Source organism: Furipterus horrens, unplaced genomic scaffold, assembly GCF_987537825.1.
Source record: "Furipterus horrens unplaced genomic scaffold, mFurHor1.1.pri manual_scaffold_1, whole genome shotgun sequence".
NCBI lineage: Eukaryota > Metazoa > Chordata > Mammalia > Chiroptera > Furipteridae > Furipterus > Furipterus horrens.
This window is the reverse complement of record NW_028327171.1, coordinates 97,733,745-97,758,625: the sequence shown is the minus strand read 5'-3', so window position 1 is coordinate 97,758,625 and position 24,881 is coordinate 97,733,745. Positions and strand designations below refer to the sequence as shown.

The 24,881-nt window shown below is 39.4% G+C and overlaps 2 protein-coding genes across 2 annotated transcripts in view; one reads left to right on the top strand and one right to left on the bottom strand.

Moving 5' to 3' along the window:
• Nucleotides 1-1,301: 1,301 nt before the first annotated feature.
• QTRT2 (queuine tRNA-ribosyltransferase accessory subunit 2) lies at nt 1,302-23,912 on the bottom strand. The gene is made up of 9 exons (XM_090264088.1): nt 23,817-23,912; nt 19,593-19,813; nt 18,801-18,856; nt 17,126-17,202; nt 15,210-15,422; nt 8,788-8,987; nt 6,578-6,729; nt 4,403-4,520; nt 1,302-2,189 (listed from the first exon to the last, which is right to left on the bottom strand). Exons 2-9 carry the CDS (start codon nt 19,790-19,792, stop codon nt 1,958-1,960), a joined length of 1,248 nt encoding a protein of 415 aa, XP_090120214.1. The 5' UTR covers nt 19,793-19,813; nt 23,817-23,912; the 3' UTR covers nt 1,302-1,957.
• Nucleotides 23,913-24,147: 235 nt separating this feature from the next.
• The window catches only part of CCDC191 (coiled-coil domain containing 191), a 91,789-nt gene continuing 91,055 nt past the window's right edge, over nt 24,148-24,881 (top strand). Inside the window, exon 1 of the mRNA XM_090276825.1 lies at nt 24,148-24,309. Within this exon, the coding sequence (XP_090132951.1) occupies nt 24,220-24,309 (90 nt within the window). The 5' untranslated portion in view covers nt 24,148-24,219. The remainder of the gene's footprint in view (nt 24,310-24,881) is intronic.

Sequence of the window (24,881 nt, the reverse complement as noted above, 5' to 3'; positions counted from 1 at the left end):
AAGACAATGACAACAGATGGAATAAATGTAGAAAACTAGTTTTCCAATGAAGAACATTTCTGATACTATGGAAATTTAATATTCTGTTTAATAGATTCACTACTATTTACAGGAAACATTATAATATATATTTTTAATTGATATATTTATTGGCTATAGATTTACATTAAGGAAACATTTTTTCAAATATACAAATATGGAAAACACCCAGAAAAATGGATGATAATGGGCATAATTTTCAGTGTATTGAACATAAATAAAACTCACACACTTTATACAAGTTCTGGGATATTTATTAATACTCTTCCAACACTGGACTTGGCATTGAATAGGAATATAAACATATAAACAAGTCCCATACAATATATTTCAAAACAATCAGATCTGTGAGAACAGAGACTCTGTCTTTCATAAGTACCCTTGTCACTCATGGAGAGGAGATGGCATGGGCATGTCCATGAATTCCAAAACATAACTCATGGACATGCCTATACCACTAATAAAAAAACCCATATAGATGGGCATCCAACACATAAAATATAGAAACCACATAATAATTTTTAAAAATGTTCAGTAATGCCCACTAAAATGAACAAACAGCAAAATACAGCACAATAATGTAAAACAAATATAATTCCACACTCCTAAAAACAAAACAACGGCATCTTTTGGGTTCTCTTGTTTTTACAAAAACTATGTGTATACATGTCTATGTACCTATGTTCTTATAGAAAATTTCATGAATATAGAAAAGCACACAAAAAAGTAAAAATCACCTGTCACACCATCAACACAAATGTCATGCCTTTGACGAGAGCAGAAGAAAACTCACTGATTCAGAGATGATCTGGAAGGTCTTTCCAGCCTCAGGATCTGCTAATGTCAATTTACCAACCATTTCAAAATCCACAGGCCAAACCTCTTTTTAGGCTCTCAAATATCTCTACTGTTGCCTCTCTTCTGGCACTGCTGCATTTTTCATCAGGTTAACAGTGATCAATAAACAAGAACAACAAGTAAGGCTATGACTCTAATCTATAATTTTTTTGTTCCCCAAATATTAGAGCTAGATGGAATCTTAGAAGTTCATTTAGTTCTATCCACTATGTCTGTACCCATTCATTCAGAAGGAAACAGGCATGAAAAGGCGAGCAGCACGGAAACCCTATCCTCCAACTGCCAGTCTAAAGCTCTGCCCAAGTGAACACATGGTAAAGGAATCTCCGAAAGTGATGAGGCTACAGTTACTATGTGGTCAGACTATCAATGAACCTGAACAGTGGGTACAGTGGACCTGTACAGATGCAGTTAGGTTTAGGGAGACAAGTCACAAATAGACCATGAGGCCAAATGAAGGAGTGTGAGCTGGGGTGACTGGTCATAGGAGCAATGTGTGAGCCCCACCTTCCAGGGAGATGTGAGTCTGGTTAAGACATGAGGGCCATTTCTGATCGACTGTGCTGCTGGGGCAGCTGGGAAGACAGAACTGTCCGAAAGGCCCCTGAGACTATAAGAATTAAAGAAAACGCTTGAATGAACCCGATTCATTCCCCAGTCAATAGGCATGTGTGCAACAGGTCATGCTACTCATGACCAGTCATCCCCCTTGAAGCACCAACCCAACTCAGGGAACCCTCAGAATCTCATCACTGTCCCTTCAAGACTGTCTCTTCACATCTGAAGCTTTTGTCTTTGACTAAACAAATCTCTATTGACTTTTAGCACAGAAATATTAAAGGTCATGGTTCAATTCTTTCTGATCAGTCCAGGTCATTTAAGACTTTAGAAAAAATCTCTGGCCTCATGAGAATAGAGTTTGGTACAGATGTTCCTTATCTGAGCAAACCTTAGTCTTAAATATAAAAGATGAAAGCGAAGATCATTTCCTGTTCTCTCCTCCCCACCTTATAACAGTGGTACTGGCTCAATGTAAAGTCAGACTTCTGTATGCCAGGTCTCAAGACACTTGCCTGCGGATGAGCTCTTTCAGCTGCTCCAGTCTGTCATTTTTTAGTGCTTCCCGAATAGAGTTGAAAAATCCAAAGTAGTGTTCAAAGTTGTGTATCATAAGCAGAACCCTGGCCAACAGTTCGCTGGTCACCAGCAGATGGTGGATGTATGCACGAGAGTGATTCTTACAGCAGTAACAGGAACACCCTCTCACCAGTGGGCCAAAGTCCTCCTGGTACCTGAGAAAAGAAGTTAGAATGACATCCCAGAAAGTGAGGAACACAAGAACTCCACAACCTAGGCTATCTATTCTGCCAGTGCATAAGCGATACAGTTAATAACATCACTGGCAAATGTACTGCCGGGCACCTGCTCAACATGGCAACGTGGTCCAAGTTAACAGAGCACAATGACGCAGGAGACTCAAGAGTCCTGCTCTGCTGGATGTAACCTTCTAGCCTGAGGCTTACAAAGGAGCAGCAAAGAGAGCCCTGTGGTCCCTCCTTCACGCACCATGGGTCACACCACAAAGGCACAGAATGTTAGGAAATGCTGTCTGACGGATACACATGTCTCCTATTTGTCACCAGAACTAGTCTGACCTTTGGCTTGCAAAGCTTTCTGCAGTTTACAAAGCATTTTTGCATACAGTCTCATTTAATCTTTTCAGCAACCCTTGGAAACAGGCGTTTTCATTGTCATTTAACCGAGGAAGACCACTAAAGGGTTAAAAGGGCTCTGCTGCTACAATGCCTGGTTTTGATTCCTGGCTCAGAACTCAGCTGGGCAAGTCACTCATCTCCCTTTGTCTTTGTTTTCTCACCTATAACACCTGCCTTACAGAATTGTTCTGAGGATTAAATGAGTTAATACAGTAAAAGGCTTGGACACTGCTGAGCACATACTGAGCACTATATATATGATACCTTTTTATCAGCTATTAAAAAGAAGTCAACTGACTTCATCAATGTCACTTAGGCATGAGAGGTACTAGGATCCAATCTCCAAGTCTCTATAACTTTGAGTCTAGTGCTGATAAGAAAACTACAAAAACTACAATTTCCAGCTAAGTCTGTAACACATAGAGAATTTTAGTACTGACCCTAACATTTTAAAAATAGAAATGAGTCTCTTTGGCTATTTTTCAACAAGTTAGACATCATTATTTCAGACCTACAAACAAGAAACCCCTATAGAATATATAAGAACTAGAATTTTCATATTCTTTCATGAATTTTCAAGTCTCTACTATTAGTAGATAGACATTAGTAAGTCTGAATCCCTAGAATGCCCCTTCACATAAGACCAAAAACACCCAAGCTTGCAAATAAACCACTCACTAGTTCACTGATTATTACAGCTTTCAACCAAATATGACCAAAGTTACAAGATATCCTGATTCATTCTTTATAGAGGAAAATATTTAAGATTAATAATCTGTACATAACCAAGATGACTTGGTTAAGAAAACTTTATTGTGTTTTATCTTGAAATCCCTACTTTGCTCTGTCATTATTAAAAGTAATGGCAAGGAGTAAAAAACACCAAACATAGATTTAGTCTAATCTCTATGACAGCTCTTCTAAAAAAATAGTTATCCAGCCTCAGTTTTATGATAAGATAAAGTACACAAACTCATCTGCAGGGAAAAAAAAAAAAGGACACTTCTAGAACTGGATTTGAGAAGGCCTAAATACCCAACTCTAGTATCCCTCTTCTGCTACATTCTGGAACACACTGCCTCCCACTTCACATGATTGCCACTTCATTAGGTCATACTACCTCTCTAAAGCCCTGGCTGGTTTAGCTCAGTGGATTGAGCGTCGGCCTGCGAGCTAAGTGTCGCTGGTTCGATCTTCCAGTCAGGGCACATCAGAGAAGGAAAACTCTGACTCCAAAAACCTCCGCTGCCTTGCGGCATACCTCTTCAGGGGAAAGGCTAAGGGAGTAAACCCCGACAGAAAATCCGGAGCCGGAGTCCCTAAGGCGGTTTGACGTTGTAGTCAACACCGGCAACTCCTGCGGCGCACCTGAAGCCAAGCTGTATTGACTCCGTCTTTCCCTTGGACCCTTCAGCTGCGAAGAGAGGGGGGGTCTGCTGCATGGGCAACAGCAGACCCTCCATATCACCCTGCCCAGGCTCTGTAGCTTCAGCTCCACTGGAGAGGACACTCCAGCGTCATCGCAAGATGTCGATTCAACACGGGAGGAGACAGATACCGTGTCACTCCCGAGTCGGACTGCACAGCCATTCTCGGCGGTGCAGATAGACTCTTAAGAAGCTACACCATCGTCTCTCGAGACGGACGGCTGCCGACGACGACGACGAAATACCCAACTATAAATATTCTATAAAGTCATAAACTGAAAAGGGAAGTTACACAAACTATTAAAACAGACAGAAATGTTAAGTCAGAAATCAAAATCCAAACTTAAAAAAAAAAATCCTTACTTTTTTTCCTTCAGATTCATTTCAAATGATGTCATTTCTTCGGTACAACTAGTAGTTTTAATTTTCTTTGCTTGATCCACATCTTTTATTTCTTCCTGTGTCCCATTTTGTTGTAATACTGAAGGAAAAACCAACAAAAAGTCTTGAATGAAGATCAGATAAAAAGTGGCCATTGGGAGAATTTTTAGTTACTATTTTATGCCCTTTGACCACTCCCCTAATGCCACTCCTGGAATTTATGGAAATGACACAAGAAAATTAGCAAGATGATCATTGACCTATTATCTATGAATCTGTAATACCAAAATTTGGAGGTTCAACAATATCTAAACATGCAATCTTACTGTCAAGAAATGATTTTTAAAAACCAGTTAGTGTGAATACATGTATGTTGAAGTTATGTCTCATCATAATGTACATGCAAATTAACTGGGTTTTATCATAATGTACATGCAAATAAATTGGGCTTCATAACTGCCTATGTTCCAAATATATTAGAAGTGGAATATGGTTTAAATTTATGTACTCTGTACAGACTCCAGTCCTCCAGGGAACTCAGATAATCCAGAATTAAATGGGGACTTGAATTGTTCCCTTGAACTCTTTAAGAAAGAAAGAATATTCCTGGAAATAAAAGAGAAACAGCAGTTCCTATGCAAAGAGCTAGATGCCTCAAACAGGGGCAAGCAGGGAAGTAACAATCTCAGGGTTTGCCAAGGAGAATAGGCAAATGGTCCAAGGAAGGTAATTTTGTCCAAGTCAAAGGAAAAGGAGAGGTGTGACCTGAGCATAGAGCACAGGGCTATAATTTTGCTGTCGTAAGTTTGCATGATGACATGGGAACCCCTAAAGGCCTGGCTTTTGGGAAATCCTTGTCACTAGGGGGAATTGCTGCCTACAATAGGCAACTTATTCCTTTGTAATTTTCACATTGTATTTGGCAAGGGCTATAATTTACTATACAAACGTACACAAATGTGATTAATAATAATACTTTAATAAAAATGTTCAAACTACTTCAATTTTCCTAATTATAAAGAAACAGCTTTCTCTGGCCAAAAAGATAACTCAATATCAGGTTCTTTTTCAGTTTTGCATATTCATGGTAAGAAATGACTAATAATTACATATGTCTTGGTAGAAATAATTAAGCTTATAAATAAAGTCATAAACATTTATGAAATGTTTATATATGGCACATCTATTCACATATATGATATCCTGGTTTGTCTAAAGGACAGTAAAATTGATTTCTTATATGTGAGAATTGACCAACCTGATTTATTTCATTTCCAGAAGTAATTCCATTTAGATTAATGCTTAAGTTGCTTTATAAAAGTGTAACATCTTCTGAATGAAATTTTGATAACTTGTGGGGAATAAAATGAACCTTTAAAGGCAGTCTCTAGCCCTAGCCACATTTGAGGTTGGCGGTGACAGAGGAAGAATTCAAAGGCCAGCAGGAAGGGAGAGGACCACGTACCGCAGAAGGCCGGAGGAAACACTGGGCATGCAACATTCTCCTGAAAAGTTGGGGAGATGCTTCAGGGGACTCCAGCCCAAAGTCTGTATCCCAATTCCTTTACTACTGCCAGTTAAATGACAGAATCTGAAACTGATCTTTCCTGACTTCTGAATAACTAAACAATAAAAGAAAAATGGCAGTGCTTCAAAGGAATACTAGCAGAGGAAAACAGCTTTCACATCTCAGTGTGCAGACATAGACAAAAAAGCAAAAGTAACACTAGAATCAGAGGGGGTGAGACTCCTTGTATTTTAATAGCACAAGGTTTGCAAAAAGCAGACAAGAACTCTTTGTGAAAAAACAAATTAACTTTACCAAGCAGTTCAAAGGTTTTATTTTCTTAGATTCTCATCACTATTCACTCTGAATGGTCTTTTTCAGGTTGTTAATAGAAGAGGTTTTGTTTTGTTTTTTTGCTTCTGCTCACTTCAAAATTACTTCTTAATATTGATGTGCTATGTGTACAGTATTAAGTACCTGGGTTTTGTGGACCAACATGCCAGAGTGTACAGATAAGAAACAAAGATGGAGTTTTATAAAAGGCTGGCTTCAGAATATGTACATATTTCTGGCTTGAATCACAAGCCAAAAATTGATAGGAAATAGAAGAAACTTAAGAATAACACTGAGATTAACTTCAAAAGACCTACGTGTCTCCTCGGGATTGGGCTGGTAATCAAAGCTGAAAGTCAGGGCACATCCCCGCTCTGTCACTTGATAAGGGAAAAAACTCTCAAATAAGTCCACTCCTCTTTCAATGCACTCGAGCACCTCCTCTGGCCGGCTAACACCACAGATGAGCCTGTGAAAATAAAGAACAGTGACAGGAGAATGATGCCAGGAATCAGTCTTTCTAGAGGGCATTAAAATAATAATGAAAACCATCAGTCACAGTTAGCATCGCAGGCAGCAAATAGTCGGACGGGGTGGGAAGAACCTTTGCTTTGGAGGCTAGAATCCCAGCTCTGCTATTAATTACTTGCTGTGTTCTTTGGGAAAATTTCTTAACCTCACTAAATTTTAGTTTTCTCATTTTAAAACTAAGAACATTAACACAAACCCCAGAATTAATGAGATATTTGAAAAAGTACACGGTGTATTTTCTTGACCCAAAGAGAAACTCAATAAAGGTCAGGTTTCTTTCCGTTCTCATCCCTTCTGAACAATCTTCTTAGTCTCAGATTGAACTGAATAGCCTACCTATCCGCCACATAGATTTTTTAAGAGTGCAAAGGTGTGTGCTTTATTTCCCTCTCAAATACTTCTATGTTTTAACTGTAATTTGCCTATAATTTTTTAAATAATTGGCTCCAGAAAGACATTTTTATCCACTGTGTTCTTCATAGGTTCACTTACAAAGCAACTGTAGCTCTCAGAATTTCAACTCTGTCCACAGAATCTAGGAATCTAGTTGGCTTTATTTATGCTTTCTTACATTTTCTCCATTAAGAAACCGTCTGCATGGTGGAATGAGATGGTAATGTTAGAGGTATCAGGCAAGACATTGAGAATATTAATACTCAACCAGGTTTTGCCACTAAAACAAGACTGGAACATGCACTAGATCAGAGATAGTTGGCTACTATTTTTTGTTTGTTTTTCTACCCATAGTTCCTTTTATGAACAGGCAAAGAAAAGCTTATAGACTCTGATTTCTGTAAGAAGTCCAAAAAAGACTATTATAATATTAAACAAACAGGAGCCTTAAATATATGCTGGTTTTTCTGACTACAGTTTCCTTCAAGTAATGTAATGTTTTAGAACTCCACTCCAACTGAAGCTGGCATTCCTACACATTTACAGAAGGAAAAACAATTTCAGCTTTCAAATCCAGCAACAGACATCTGTGAGCACTTAACTCAAAGAAGTCCAGAAAAATGACTAGAAACACTAGCACTAAATTATCTGTACCAGAATAAAATAGGAGGAGCAATGAACACAGAGAACTAGGCTAAAACTGGGGCAAATGCTGCCGTGATGAAAAGGTCTCATTCTGGCTGGTGCTTACACAAGCAAATACGAAGTCATCAAGCTCTACATAAGATTCATACACTTTACTGCAAGTCATACCTGGATTTTTTTAAAAAGTGGTAAAATTACATATATTATGTACCATCCAACAGCTCGAGGGGTATAAAGCAGCACACCACGATCAAACCTCTTACTATATCTGCAGGAAAAGACCATGAATATTCACCCAAGTAGGATAAAAGACTAGTCTTTACAAAAAAAAAAAAAAAATAGGGTAGCCTAATAAGACATCAGCTTCACTCAGAAATGTGGGACTTTTAGCTCTGAATCTTGCAGATCATCTCCTCACCGGCACATAGTAAAACCTGTGATTTATGGAAAAAAACAACCCCACTAATGTTGCTGGTCCCTTAATTTCAAAAATGATACCACTGTCTCAAATCCAAGAACTGCTTAAAGGTCCTTATTAGCAGTGCCCATCTTCATTATGCTAGGCTTCCCAGATCTGTCCTCAACTTTCTTTGAGTAAGGCCAGAGTTCCACATGACTTTATACCTGTCCCCAGGAACCATGTTATTGTATAATGAATACAGAATAGTATTTGTCTTTGGCACAAGAATGAGGGGAAACAGTATGACACTTGCCCTCACTTAGAATGAGCATCAGATAAATTCATATGGCAACTGTCCTCTGGTCTACGTTCTGAAATCAAGCACAGGAGAGCCTTGATGGAAACTCTATCTACGGTTGGCCTCAGCAGACTCAGCCCGGAAAGGACATAATCAAACACCAAAAGACATGCCCATGTAAAGACTGCATAATACCCAACCCCCAGCACTCCTATTCTGCAGCCTATGAGGGTTGGCCAGCATCCTAACTCAACACTAGCCTCGGTTTGTCTTCCGGCAGCTCTGCAGTAACTGATGACAGCAAGTTCAGTCTAGTCTCCAGAGTCGTTGGATTCCCTTGAAAGCCATCCAGAAGGAAGCCGCCTACAGGCCGCTTGGCTGTCTCTCGTGCTGACCTCAGCCTCTCCTCCATCACGTCTCCACCTTCAATCACGCCAATAATGGTACTTTTCTGAAGGACCTAAGGTAAGAAAAGATTAAATGTTTTTAACTGTTTCCAGTAGTGGAGACCTTTGTTTAAATGAACCTTACACATGGCCCTGGATAGGTAGCTCAGTTGTTTAGAGCATCATCCAGATATACCAAAGTTGTGGGTTTGATCCCTGGTCAGGGGCACATACAAGAATCAACAAATGAATACATAAATAAGTGGAACAATATATCGATGCTTCTATTTCTCTCTCTCTCCCTCTCCATGTATATATGGAGAGGAATACACACACACACACACACACACACACATTTCTCTAAAAAAAAAATTACTAAATAAATTTTATTTATTTATTTTAAAGATTTTATTTATTTTTTTTAGAGAGGGTAAGGAAAGGCGAAAGAGAGGGAGAAAAACACCAATGTGCAAGAGAAACATCTATCGGTTGCCTCTGTGCACCCCCAAACAGGGTTTTGGACCACAATCCAGGCATGTGTCCTGTGTCCTGACTGGGAATCAAATCAGCAACCTCTCAGTCTGCACAGGCTGGGGCTCAACCTACTGAGCCACACCAGACAGGGCAATAAATAAATTTTTAAAAAATAAACCTTACACAGAAGCCCAGTGGACAGGTAGGACCTCAGTGGAGCTGCTGTAGTTGAAGCACGCAGGGAAATCATGCTCCCTCTACCCTGGGAACTCTCAGGGCTCCAAAGAACACAATTTGAAAGCCACTTAAATAGGTAAGAAAAGACTGAAGAGAAACTGAGGCAATCAACATATGCAGCCATGCTTTAGCTCAGATTAAATTAAATGCACATTGAGCAGGTACAAGAGAAAAATACAAAAGAAGAGTTTCAATTTATTTAAATGACTATCCAGGCCTGCTTGAGGTCACGGACAAGTCTCTCAGGGACAACTTTAAGAACTCCAAAACTATTTGATTGGAACTGACTATCCATCTGGAAAAAATAAACAAAAACAAAATATTACCTCACACCATCCTCAAAAGAAAACTTAAACATAAAAAATATACAGTTATTCAAGTATTAAAAGAATATATTGAATATTTTTATAATCTTGGCATAAAAAAAGGCCTTCCTAGGCAACCTAAAGCTTTCGGGAAAAGGCCAACATGTTTGAGTACAAAAACATTAAAACTTCTCTAGTGAAATATACTATCAACAAGGGCAAAAGAGAACTTAACTCTTTGAAGGAATAGGTAAATACCTACACCACAGAAAAAGCTCCAAAAATCTTCTAAAGAAATGACAACCCTAGGCAGATATGTGAATATGAACTTCAGAAAAGTAAATGTGAATTCCCTGTATATATATGGAGAGCTTACTGAAACTTCACCAGTAAGGAAATGCAGACTGGAAACAATTAGATACCGAGCGACTTCCGGCCAAGATGGAGGCTTAGATGGACACGCTAGGTCTCCCTCTACAACTACAGTGGAATACAACTACTTTAAAACAAAGGATAACTAGAAATTCCAGAAAATAAAGCTACACGGAAGCCCAACATATGAAGTTATAAACCAGCGGTGCCATTTGGGCAGGTAAGAGTTAAAGAAGGCAAAGCTGTTTGCGGAGCGGCGGGGCGGGGCGGCGAAAAATCCTGGAGACAATCAAGCCCCTGGCGTGCGCGACTCCGGGCGCTGGGGAGCAGCCGCAGCATCGCCTTGAACAGTGAGGCCCAGGGGGGCGGGAGGACGGATCCCGGTCTCCTAGCTGAATAACTGTGTGAATCCATCTTGGACCCCCGCCCCCACAGAAAGCACCACAGAGCTGCGAAATAGGTCGCAGACAGGCGGGCGCCGGCGGTCGCTGATTTGTGACGCGTACGCAGGCACTGCCCCCTGCCCCCGACAGCCGGCCCAGGAAAACAAAACGCATCTGTCAAAATGAGGCAGGCAACTATAGAGATCCCGGTAACACAACTCACCAGGCAGCAGATAGAGAACCTGACAGATGAACAGATAAGAAACCTGTCAGAGGCTCAGTTCTGGGCCATTGTTATCAGGTGGCTTACAGAATTCACAAAAGAGCAGGAAAAAGATATGAAAGAAGCGAAAAACTTTCATAACGAAAGGAACAAAACCACATACAAGACAGATGGTGAGGAATCCAGAGTCCATTTCAACAAACTGGAATATGGAGAAGGAACAAGCAGTCAGCCAATGCAGCGAGAGGAAATGGCAAGCAACAATGAGAGGATCAGAAACCTCTGGGACAGCTATAAAAGGCCCAACATAAGAATCATTGGTTTGCCAGAGAATGAGGAAGATGAACTAGAACTTGAAAAATTGAGTGAAAATATAATAAAGGAGAACTTCCCAGACTTGGGGAAGGGAATAGACTTGCAGATCCAGGAAGCAAGGAGAGTTCCCAAGAGACTAGACCCAGGGAGAACCACTCCAAGACACATTATAATCAAAATGTCAAAAATTAAAGATAAAGAGAGAATCTTAAAAGCAGCAAGAGAGAAGAAAAGAATTATGTACAAAGGGGTCCCAATTAGACTATCAGCTGACTTCTCAAGGGAAACCCTACAGACAAGAAGGGACTGGCAAGAAATATTCAAAGTAATGAAAATCCAAAACCTACAACCACGAATACTCTATCCAGCGAAATTGTCATTCAGAATAGAAGGACAGAGAAAGTGTTTCCAGGACAAAATAAAACTGAAAGAGTTCATTAGATCCAAACCACTGTTATATGAGAAGTTAAAGGGACTGGTTTAAAAAACAGAAGCTAGGGAGATGAAACAAAGGCAAACGAAACAGGCAACGAGAATGGAAAAGGAACTGTGGGTAAGGGAAACATAGTGGGGGGAGGCCAACAGGGAGGGGGAGTGGGGAGAGGGAGGGAGATGATATAGGAATTGGGGATCATGGTAGGAGGGAATGGAATAGACGGAGAGAGGTTGGGAGGAACCGTAAGCACAACTAATGGACATAATCTAAAAGGGGGGGACAACTGGAGGGAGGGGGCCACCGGGTGGAGGGGAGCAGAGGGAAGGGAAAGGGGCACAAATGTAATATTTTAATCAATAAAACACATTAAATCTGAAAAAAAAAAAAAAAAGAAACAATTAGATACCATTTTTGCTCATCGCGCTGACAAAAAAGCTTGAAGACAACATAGTAGAAGTGAAAGTGATAAATGCACTGACATACCCTGATAGCTAGAGATTAAAAATTACTTCGGCCTCATAGGAGGGTGTGTCCCCAACACTTATCACAGTGTCAGTGTTTTTCTTTTTATCCTAAAATTCCATTTCTATATATTTCTCTTATAAATATATTCACAGGGAGTTTCAAGATACTGTTAAACAAAAACAAGCAAATTTCTGAACATATGATCATATTCATGTTCTAAAACTGCATATAGGTATGCATATATAGATAAAATTATGTATATGCGACTGTAAAAATTAGCTTTGCAAGAAAATACACATATCAACAGTGGCTCTGGTAGAACAAAGGAATTGGGAGGGAGCCTGGCAGGCTCTGAAGACGGAATTTGGCTTCCTAGTTTGAGCAGGAGGGACACAATCAGACTATTTCTCCAGAAAGAACACTTTGGGTACTGTGTCGAGAATGAATTAAGGGGGAGTATGGCTAAAGGATGGGGCAGGAAGTAACTGTAATAAACGAGGTAAAAGACAAGGAGGACCTGGACTAAGGCAGTGCCAATGGGATAAAGAGGACAGATGGGATTTGAAACCTTATCAGGAGGTACAATCTATACAACTGATTAGCTGTCCAAGGCAAGGATGAAGACAGCCTAGGATGACTCCTGGCTCCCATTCTGGAAGTCCAGGGAAATGGTGAGAAGAGCAGAAAGGGAATCCTAAAAAACATAATAAGCCACTCACTTCCTGCTGCTCCCAGGCACAGATCCAAGCATCTGGGAATGCAACCCATTTGCCATCTCCGGCCTAGGGAATGCACGAAGAAGAAAAGCAAGCTGGCAACAGGACCTTGGGGAGTTTCACTATCCAAGGGCATTTAGAATAAGATGATCCAGGTGACTAAGAGGGTAGGACTCACAGGAAAAGGAAAAGATGTATGCAGACACACAGAGCAGCCAGCTACACAGCCCTATCTGGGAAAATCCTCCTCATGGGTGTAAGAGGTTGATCATATAGTTTACTGTCTAAAATGAAACACATTAAAGAGTAAAAGGAGCACTATTAATAATTATATCAAAACAACAGCATAAGCATAAGGGGTACAGGGAGCAACCCCAGCATTTCACCAACTCACAGAAATAGTGTGAAATGGTGAGGCTGACAGTAACACGGAAGAGGGACTCGAGGCTCAGCGGGCCTTCCTAATGTTCATGTTCTAGCACATGCTGTCCTCCTTCCTGCTTATCAAACATTACTTATCCTACAAGGATAATTACTGGCTCAAAACAATGGCCAGTGACCAATACTATAAATTCAGACCCACAGCGGTGTCCCCAGGCTGAACTCCTATTGTAGATACTGAGAGTTCTATTCAGAATGACAACTAAGTTTCCTCTAATTATTTCATGCTTATTAACTTCATTAGTCAAATTACATTTTTATTGGTAAACTCAGAATAACAATGTTCCTCATACTGAACGCGTTTGCCTGGTGGGGCGGGGTGACTCCACATATGTCATCACAGACAGCGACTTTCCCCTCTGACCACCACCTCTTGTTCCCCACCTCCTCTGCTTTCTCCTAGTGAATGCATCCGTTTCCGACTTCATTAGCCCTGCTATCAGGAACCCTTGTTTATTGCTACAGCTTCTTCCCCAGCCCATCAGAACCATTCACCAACAGCAATCATTTACTGACGGCTTACTATGTGTCAGGAATTTTGCTACATGATGAAGATAAAAAAATGACACAGAAATTGTGCTTAAGGAGGTCAAAGTATAATAAAGACAAACACATAAATGATTCCAGTATAATATAATTGGGGCTACCATATAGCTACATACAAATGAAAGGGGTGGCAAAGGATGAAAAGAACTTCCTGGAAGGGTCAGGGCAATTTCCTAGAATGAACAATGGAATTAAAAGAGCCAAGCAGGAAGCAAGAGGGGAAATATGACTGAAGACTTAAACAAACAAACAAACAAAATTCCAGAAACAAGTCTGCATACAGACGCAGCAACATTAAATAGGATAGCACCTCAGGCAGCACAAGTAACTTAGAAGGGCCAGAGTGCCAGCCACAGGATAAAGTAGGTCACACTGGGCTGGAGGAATAGGGGGAGGCCAGGCCTCTGCTGGCCATCCATGCCATGTAAAAGCTGAAGTAGAGAACCACTAGAATCCTTTAAGAAAGTGGGCAACAAGTTCATATTTGTGCTTTACAGATAGCAGGGCTGAAGACAGATTGGGTAGAAAGGAGAACAGAGGCAGAAAGAAACATAAAAAGACATGCTGAGGCTATGATGTCTTAAGGTGGTGACAAGGGTGATGAGGGGGAAGACCCCAGATATATTTAGGGAGATGGAATAAAAAAGGAGTCAATATTGGAGATTAAATCAAATATTGAAAGAAGTATTGAAAGACTGAAAATTCTGGGCTGAGGAACTTGGCAGCTGTCAAAAACTGAGACAGAGTATTGAGGGAGAACAAAAGGGAGAAGAGGACTGAAGAGGTAGGAGACAGAGTTTAAGGCGCACGTGAGGGATATTTTAGTGACAGAACCTAGAGAAAGCCCTGTAGTTATATAATTCTGAAGCTCAGCAGAGTGATCTTATTTTTTTAAGTTTCTTTTTTTAGATTTATTTATTTTTAGAGAGAGGGGTTAGGAAGGGAGAAAGAGAGAAACATCAATCGCTTGGCTGCCTCTCGCACACCTCCAACTGGGAACCTGGCCCACTACCCAGGCATGTGCCCAGAGCGGGAATCGAACCAGTGACCTTTTGGTTTGCAGGCCAGCACTCAATCCATTGAACCAGACCAGCCAGAGCAAAATAAGAGTGATCTTGATTTTACCTACAATTTTAGAACTATTCAACAATAAAAAGTAAGGAGCAGCTGCCTAGTGAGAACATATACAATTGGATGTAAAGAGATCCTTAGAATCCTTGAGAGCAATAATACTTAATGGTTCAGGAAAAAAGATAAGAGAGCATAATCGAGACAAAGAAGTGAAGAGCAGAGAAGTGGGAGAAACAGAAAAAGCAGTATCATGGAATGTCAATTAGCAAGACTTTCAAAGAAAAAGGAGTAGTGAGATGTGTACAGCTTTACCTCTGACTCTTCCCGTAGCCTCAGACAATGATCCAGGAATAGAAGCGATCGGTCAACAGACTTTCTGGCTCTTTTAATGGAAGTTGCTTCTGCACAAGATGCTTCTCCATCTGAGAGGCACTGGAACCAGTCTGGCTGAAGGGCCTGCTGAATTGCCATGAACTTGGAAGCAGTCATTTCCACCCGTCCTCCAACACCCCACACAGACACAGACTGCCAGGGATAAGATGATAGGGAGTTAGCAAGAGTAAAATGCAAATTAAAAGAAAATAATTAAATGCTAAAGCAATTCTGAATTTAATTCTTCTTTACAACTAGAGAGATGGTAGCAATTCAATATCATAGACATGGTGAGTAAAAGAGGTTTCCTAGATTATATTCTAAATTTTCTAACAACCTTATAGGTCATAGAGAATCCTTCAATGGCCATACAAGTCAACTTCTGAGCTTGCCCCCAAGAATTCTTTGTTATATTTCTCTAGAACCCCAGTCTTCTAGTCTCCCCTACCCCACAGCCCACTCTACCCATGCTGTTCCTGAATATACTGCAGATTTGATTTTTCTGTCTTTGATCACATTGTTCCTTTTGACTGAAATACCCTTCCCCTATTTCTCTGCCTGATAAAATACTATGCACATTTCAAGACATGAGTTCAAGTAACACTGCTCTAATGTGTTCCCCAAACTTCCCCTGGTGTGATCAATTGCTCACCCTTCTAAGTTCTTTCAGAAATTTGTGCTTATTTCTTTTATAGAAATGATAGCCCTTAGCACACCACTGAATATTTGTCTGACCAGAGTATCCCAATTCATGTTTGTGCCCCAAAAGCACAGTCTAGGGCCTCACACACCATTAATAGTATTTACCAAGTTGACTTAGATGCAGAATTATATGCTAAGACATAAATCCCACAGTACTCAAGAATCTCTGTATGTTCCTTTGGTTACTGCCTCTCCTACAGCATCTCTCTTCTTAGAAGAGATTGACAAGGACATACAGTCTTTATTTTTGGCACAAAAACACTATTTTAATGAATCCTCTCTCTCTTATAAATGAGGTAGGATAACTTAGGTCAAAATATTTTCTTTTGAATATATATTACAAAATAAAAAGAAGTTTAAAGCAGAAGAGTAACTTAAAATAGTGATCTTAGGTGAGATGAATAGATACTGTTGACATCAATAAAGTGGTGCAGGAAAAGGAACTGCATTTGTAAAGCAGTAGCACATACAGAGGCAGGCAAAAGCAGGTTTACAGTCGTTCGCACAGAAACTACATAACACGAGAACAAAGTGTGTTTCATGTACTCACAACTATCAACTTACTTTTGCCCACCCCTGTATGGAAGCCTTGCCAGAATGCTATCCTCAAGGACAATGCAATGGCGCCATGTCTCAGGTGAAAACTTTTAATGAAGTCTTTTTGTTACTGTTTTTCACTAGCTAAAAAACTCTGGCTGTACACCCAGCTTTTTCAAATTCTGTTCTAAAAACAAGCACTATTACACTGAGGTCCTACTATATATAGTTATACACGTGAAAACCCTCATCAGCAACTTTCCCTACTCTTCCTGAGGTTAAAACTGCAAATAAAGCATGGCATCAAAAGACTACTGTTTTCTACCATCACAGCAATTTCTTTTTTTGGAACGTACTTAACCCTTTTACAACGCCAAATTTTTGCAATGACGAAAAAGCTAAAAATACGTTCCTTACCTTAACCCCGTCCTCAGGCAGACTGCCTTTAACTCCTATGAACCACCCCATCCCATTATGCTCACAGAAATAAAGAGAAGGCAAAAAGGCGTCAGGAACACGCCAACATCCCAGGTGGTAGGATCCTAGTATTTGAAGAACACAATAAATTGATTTCCTGGGACAAAGTTGCAGCCTTGGAGGAACTTCTGAGAACACACCTTGTTTGTTACATAACCAACTGGGCAGGGGCTGACTGGATCGTGCAGAGAGCAGTACAAGAGAGATTCTGGCATGCCTGTATAAACATAAAAAAGAAATCCTGAAAGCACTTCCCTCAACAATTACAATAATTACTGCTAGTTAAAGCAACACTAAGCACAGTGAATCGCTCATATCCGATCTTAGAACTATAGGAGGCCTATCAACATGAGTGAAAAGATTACTTTGAAGCTTACTAATCTAAAAGATGAATTAACTGTAAAGGTTCATCTCTAATGACACAGTAAGTGGTTACAAAGGGAAGGTATATCTTAAAAGTATGAGATACATGAAAGTGTTTAATGACATGTTAACCTGACTCAATTTGCTTTGAAGAAGAATTTGGTATAAAGTATGTTCATTCTAGGTACTGTGCAAGGGGAACTAGCTCCTGGAAAGATGAAATGATATAATCAAAAGGTAATCTCATTAATAATAAAGCCATCCCACATCATGAGTCCCTAGCGGCAGAATTAAAGGGAAGCAGTAGGATAGTACACTTCATTGACTCAGGATGACAGTTTCTTAGGTTCTTTAGTCAAAAGATAGTTGTTTAAAAAAGAAATCCAAAAATATGTTTAGCAAACCATATGTACATATATTTCATATGCTACCCTGCATTTTCATCAGGAAAAAAATTAGAATTTCACTGAAAAAAAGACCAAAAATAAAAGATTTTTAAAAAAATCTCTGCAATTCTCTACCTTATTTTCCACAATTTCAATTACTACAATTACCTATAGAAAGCTTATATTAGCTATTTTCACTTAATTATATGCTGGCATACTTTAAAGCTGGTTATTAAAATTGGACTCAGATCAAGAAAAATATTACATAAATTCCTCTACTGAAATAGTCCTGTGACCAAGTCATTATGCAGTTTCTCTCAGAAGCAGACTGAAGAACCAATGGAAACAGGATTTTCATTCACTTAAGTGAGTCTCAGACATTGGAGAAAGTGGTCTACAGAAGAATTTGTTCTCTAGCTGTCACTGCTAAGCTTTTCCTACAAATAAATGGACATGTACATCTGATATTAAAATCATATTTCTGGAACAAAAGATAACATTAACGTAACAGAATATAGCAGTATATAAATTCTTTGTCCTCTGCCTTACATTTTAGGCTTAAACATGACAAGACTACTTAGGATCTTAGGGACATCCCAAGCAGTGTCTCACCTCTGGGCCTTTGCTCTATGCCTAGAGTATCTGCCCACACCTCCTGACCTGGCTAACTCCCACTCTACCTTGACCCAGCTAAGTACTCCTTCATCTTCTCTCCAGAATTCTTTCTTTATTCTGACCTTCTTCCACACGCACCCTACAGCAGGTTATGTGTTTCTTCCTCTGGCTCTCATGATACATGTACATATCCCTAATCCTGTAAATGTAGTGACCACTCTACTAGAATTACATGTTTATCTTTATCTCAGCTAGGCTCTGGGTTCCATGAGGGCAGCAATTGTTTCCTATTCATCTTTGAATTCCCAGTGCCTGGTTCTTAGATGCTCAATAAAGGCTTACTAAACTAACGAATAAGTAAATGTATGAATGAAAGATCAAAGAATAAACAAACATCACATCTGAACTCCAAATTAATACATCACAAGGCACACACAAATAATTAATTTACCTATAAACTTTCCAACTCCTTCCTTATATTCTGTCAAGACTTCATAATGTTCTGCCCTGTAAGTAAAACAGAAAAATACGTAACATATTAATGGATCATCCTATACAACTCTATACAACAATTGAAGCCCTCTGCTCACCCAAACAAGCTACATGACAGTCAATGTAGTTTTGAACAACAAATATACCATTACACAAAAGTCCCAACTCATCAGGCGAGGTTCATTAGCCAGAGTAAATGTTTCTAATTTGCAAGTGGTTCTGTGAGAAGAGAAACGGGCAAAGTTCAACTGCTCCAGAATATCCGGATTTTCCTCTTCCTCTTGCCACTTCAAAATCAGTTTATTTTAACACAACACTCAAGAGTCATTTCAATTAAGAATAATATCAATATGCACATTACACAAAATCATCTAACTCCATTAGTTCTGTTTCCATAAGTAGTATATGTAAGTACATGTGCAAAGACAGAGAAATCTCTGAGGTTGGTGCATAAGGGCAACCTCTAGGCTCCAAGTTTAGCTCTGTCACCCCTGGGAGCAGAGGCAATGAGGGCAGGCTGGGACCTTGGGTTCAAAGGAAAAGTGAAGCAGCTTTAACATGTAGCCCTGGCCCATGGCTTCCAGATTAGGGCCAGATGATGTATAATATTTGATATATTTCTTACGATTTCATTCTAAAAATCTGCAAGTTTTAGATATCTAAGCAAAAAGGTCTTTTGCTTTATTGTACCGTATTAAGGTAATTAAGTGATGCCAAAGCTGAAACTTGAATGGTTGAGTCTAATACTTACAGAGATGACAGTGTAAGCTGAGCCATGGCAGGAACCCCATGGATATTGTGTAGTGTGTGATGGGTCAGGTGCGGGGCAGACCCAGTCTTGGTGTACAGAAGGCAGCCTGGAATGTCCACAGTGTGGTCCTCTGCTTTGCCTAGGTTCTTGATTTTTCCTAGGCGACAGCCATTAACTACCTTGGTAAGACTTAGCTTCATCTTGAGGGATTCTTTCAGGTCCTGATAAGAAAAGAGCAGTAAATTCATAAGTTTTATGACTTTTAAAGGCTAAACATTTTGTAAAGATAGTAACTTATGAAAAAATAAATAATAGCTTATTTATTATTACTTCCAGTCTAGGACTTTTTTTAGCTATCAGGAATAGGAGAATGGGAAAATACTATACACAGAGAGAATAAGGTACCTTCCCCGAAGTCCCAGAGCAATATGATGACATCAGTCACATTTAAATTCAGTCATGGAATTTCTGTCTGACTCAATGAAATCCAAACAAATAGAAGAGTGGAAGAAGACTAATCATGGAAAGAGTGCTATGAAGCCAAGGCTCGCTCTCAGCCTTGCAAACATGTAAAGAAAAGTCATACTGCTTAGGAAATAGTGATTATAATTTGATCCATTTTTTTTCTCTAACTTGAGTATACTAGGCAACATAGCAATTTTGTCTAATATGTAGTTAGAAGAAATGGGTTCCAAAACAGCACTCTGGTGTTTATTAAAATATGTGAAAGAATATACATCAAAAGATAAACGTAGATGTTATATCTGAGAGGTGAGTTTATTTTCCAATTTGTTCTTACCTGGTGTCCAAGCAGAGGTGAAAAACTGTGTTGAGCATACATGTAATTCATAAGCAATTTAGCATTACTTTTATAAATGGTAAAAAAAAATACTTCATAAAAGAAAAAATTAACATATGCTTTGTAATTTCCAGAGATACACAGAGGAAAAAAATCAGAAAACATTATTAATTACTTTGTTGGATGCTGTTAATTAATTATTATTTAGTGAAGCAAATCCTAAGCTCGACTTCTTAAAATACACTACAAAATTTGGTAACCAGGCATGGCAGATAATGTACAAAATGTCACTGGATACACCAGAATTTTATAAATACCAGTATATCTACAGCAGGTAACATATCCTCTGGAATTCTTCCTAATTCAGTTAGGCCCAGTTTTATTGGTAATAAATTATTACAGCTATCTAGAGGCTCCAACCTTAGATCCTGTCCTCTTATGCATTATACTATAACATACTCTGAAGGTCAGCCATCGTTTAAGACGTTACTGAACAAATAAACATTATATACCATTAGTTAAAAAATATTCAGGAATGTTACTATTACTTTTAGGGGAGTTATAAATTCTTATATTGAAGTAAAATAGCCAATACAGTCTTTAGAATTTTAGAAATAAGAATAACCACTTTCTGCATGGGTCAGTAAGAAATTTCATGCTAAAAAATGAATTATTAAAAAATAATATAAGTGTTTGAGGAAAGCCTGGTCAATTTTCTATGACTCTAACCTAATTATTTCAAATTATCACAAAGATAGACATAAAAATAAATATCAGTGAAACTTACAGAATTGGAGACTCTTAAGGGAAAATAGTTGTGTTTTAACAAAGGGTAACATAAAAGCTATTTTTGAAAAGCTGTTATTACACATTAAAATTGTTAAAAGAATAGTTTATACCCCTAAAAATATACAAATATAAATTATTTTTAAAAGATTTTACTTATATATTTTTAGAGAGAGGAAGGGAGGGAGAAAAAGAGGAAGAGAAACAACAATGTGAAAGAGAAACATGGATCAGTTGCCTCTCACATGCATCCCGACCAGGGACCAAACCCACAACCCAGGCGTGTGCCCTGACTGGGAATTGAACTGGCTACCTTTCACTCTGCAGGACAACACCCAACAGACCCACACAGTTCAGGGCAAATATAAATTATTTTTGTGTAATTTACAAATATTATAATAAAAACATACTCTAGAAAATATAAGTCATTAGTTTACACAATCATAATCCTTACTGATTTATCAGGTAATACACATAACCTTCTGTTTCAAGTGATAAAAATATATTTTAAACTAACAGAACTCTGGAGCCATTTGTAGCCAAGTTAAAAACTGCATTTTGCAATCTAAGTAAGTTCCAGGGAATTGAAGTGGTGAAGCAAAAAGATGAGAAATGCACTTTGAAGTTAATGAATAAAAGCCTGTTATTGTGACTGAATACTGGAACCAGCCATACATAGGACAGGTTTTGAAAGATAAATAAGAACTAACAGAAGAAACTATATAAATACCTAGAATTTTTCAGAAAAGGCTGGAGACAAGAACTTGCTGGTTCCTCTCCCTACTCCAAAAATTCTGTCTCATCTGACATATTTAAGTTTTGTAAAGAATTTAAATGTATGTATATGAGTTGTATTTTTAAAATTAGATTCATACACACTCTACAATGTTGTTACATGCACAGAAAAAAGTCAGGACTTCTAAACAATATGGTGCTCCAAGCTGACTCAGAAAGACAAAGAGAAATAATAGATTCTAAAATTCTAGAATACAGTAACTGAAGATAAAACTACATTAAGTATTTTAAAATCCTCACATTTGAGAGAAGACAAGGAATACTGTTAAACTTTAAGTGTGCGCTTTAAAACATTTTAAGTAACCATCAAAAGACTAATGACAGTAAGCCTAATTTCCAAACCCATTGCAGAGGGGCAGGAGAGGAAAAGAAAAGTGCGTTAATACAATAAAGGGCAAAAAGAGGAAGAGACCAAAAACAGAAAATACAATATAAGACTGTATTAGTCCAAATATGTTACTAATCACAATAACATTTAACAAATTAATTTAGCCTATTTAAAGACAATGACAATAGTAGTGAATAGCATTAATTGGACATTTACTATGTATCAAGTACTGTCCTTTACATATTAACTCTACTAATATGCATCATCATATATACCTCATAAGACAGATGCTATTACTATGTGCATTTTACAGATGAGAAAACGGAAACCAAAAAAGTCACCATATGGAAAGAGGCAGTACCAGGACTTAAATCATAGAAATCTGACTTTAGAGGCTGTACTCTCATAGGCTGATAGCCTATTGTAAGTCCCAAATATTGTCCATAAGCATATGCAATATTTACTTAATAACTCTAATGTTAAGATAGTATTTTATAATCATACATTCGATTTTGTTATTATTGTTCTTCTTTTCCTTTATCTCACTTTTCAGCCTCTATCCATCTTCCTAACCTCTACAAACTTTGTTCTCTCATACATAAACATATTTGTATATGGAAACGGTGGGTGTTTAATTCTTTTTAAAAGGAAACATACTGTAAACACTTATTTGTAATTTGCTTTTCTCCTCAGGAACACACAATAGTTATCTTTCCTGAAGAAGAGACACTGAGCTAGTTTACCCTTTTAAAATAACTACTTCATGACATTGCATTGTTTGGATATAACACAATTTAATCAACTATCACCCTACCCATGGATAATGAAAAAATAGAGCAGGTCCTAAGATCGCTGCAAAAAAATCTGAGGGCACGGCTTCCCTGATCTCATCTTTACCCATCTCAAGTCTACTTCAGTTTACGTTTCCCAGCAAAGTTCTAAACATACCACGCTCCAAAGACTTAGGTACTATCTCCCCCATTTCGCGATGGATCCGAGAGTATTAAACAAGTTGCCTGATGTCATACAGCTACAATGTAGCTGGGTCCTGAGCTCCCGCTCTAAATATCGTATCTACCTTGCCGTATGTAACATTGTGTTCCAGAAAAGACTGCCCGCGGAAATATCTATGCTTGGTCAATAAGGATGGATTTATTGTCCTCCATAAGCCATCTCCCGGGGCCCCAGACCTTGTGAAGCGCTTAGCTCAGGGATTTGAGATCATCCCAAACCTCTCTAGTAATCTAGGCAGTCCAGGGGAAAAAACTTCCGGCTGACAACTGGACCCTTAAGCAGAGGCCAGTCGAAAGGAGACCCCCTTCACTCAGAGATGCAGTGACGCTCACACGATCTGGGAGAATCTGGCCTTACGGTGGCCACCAGGAGACCCAGGAGAGAGAAGACATGGTGGCAGTACAATTACAGCTAGTATAACACAACCAAGAAGCGTCTGGGCACGACGCGACTCATCCACCCGTAGTAACCCCCATACCATCAGGGAGAGGGGGGCACTTACCTACAAACCTCCCAACTTTTTTTGGCCTTTCGACCCTTCAAATTCCCTACAGTTGGCTCCCACGTGTCCCGCCCGCAGAACTCTGGGCCTCCTAAACCACCGCCTCCGATGCAGAACCAATCAGGAAGCACTTCGTCATCACCGGGCGCCAGTAAAAGGCAAAAGTAATCTCAAAGCGAACTTTGGTGAAAGCGAGGACTAGGGACCGTTGCCGTTGCCATAAGTAACTGAGCTAACGCATTCCGCCTGCGCAAAGCCTCCTGGGAGTGGTGGTTCATAGGCGCCCTCACAGCTGCGTTCCTCGGGGGCGGAGGAACTACAATTCCCAAGGAGGGCCAGGAGCAGCCTGGGCAGCGGAGCGGCTGTTTCAGCTTCGCCCAAGGTCCGGGCCTGAACCTGCAAAATGCAGCTGGCGCCCCAGGAAGGGTCCTCCTCAAGGAAGAGGGTCGGGCGGAACCGCTGGAAACAATTTTCAAGGAAGCTGAGTCCCAAGGTGATGCGTCCCAATCGGGAGTTCTGGGGGGCGGGGACTGGCTCCGCCTGTGCTTCCTCCCTCTTCCACCAAGAGCATCCTTACCTGGGCCTGCCTTTGCCTTTACCGACCTGGAGCCAGCATTGCCCTGGTGAAGCGGGCCTAGGAACTTTGGGGTGTGGGTACCTTAGGGTTTTGGTGGGCATTATGGAAGAACCGTTTCCATCTAACGCTTTTTACAAACCGGAGAGATCTGGTAGTTCCCATCTGGTTGGAGAGAATTCACAAACTCTTTCGCCTCCTACTTACTGCCACCCCCACAATTTTAGCGAAGTTCCTGCACATTATTTTTATGTTTTATGTTTTGCAAATCATAAGGAACTGAACTGTTGGAAGGAGATGATCTTCTTCTGCCTCATATCCCTATCCCTCTAGTTTTACCCAAAATATTTAAAATGAGTTCAGAAATGCAAGTGGATATTGAATACTTAATTCACTTGAAAATTTCTAAATTCAGCCAACATTAAAAAAAAAATAGACCCTCTTTATATTTGTTCCCTCCTTTGATGCATTAGCATCCAAAGACGTGGAAA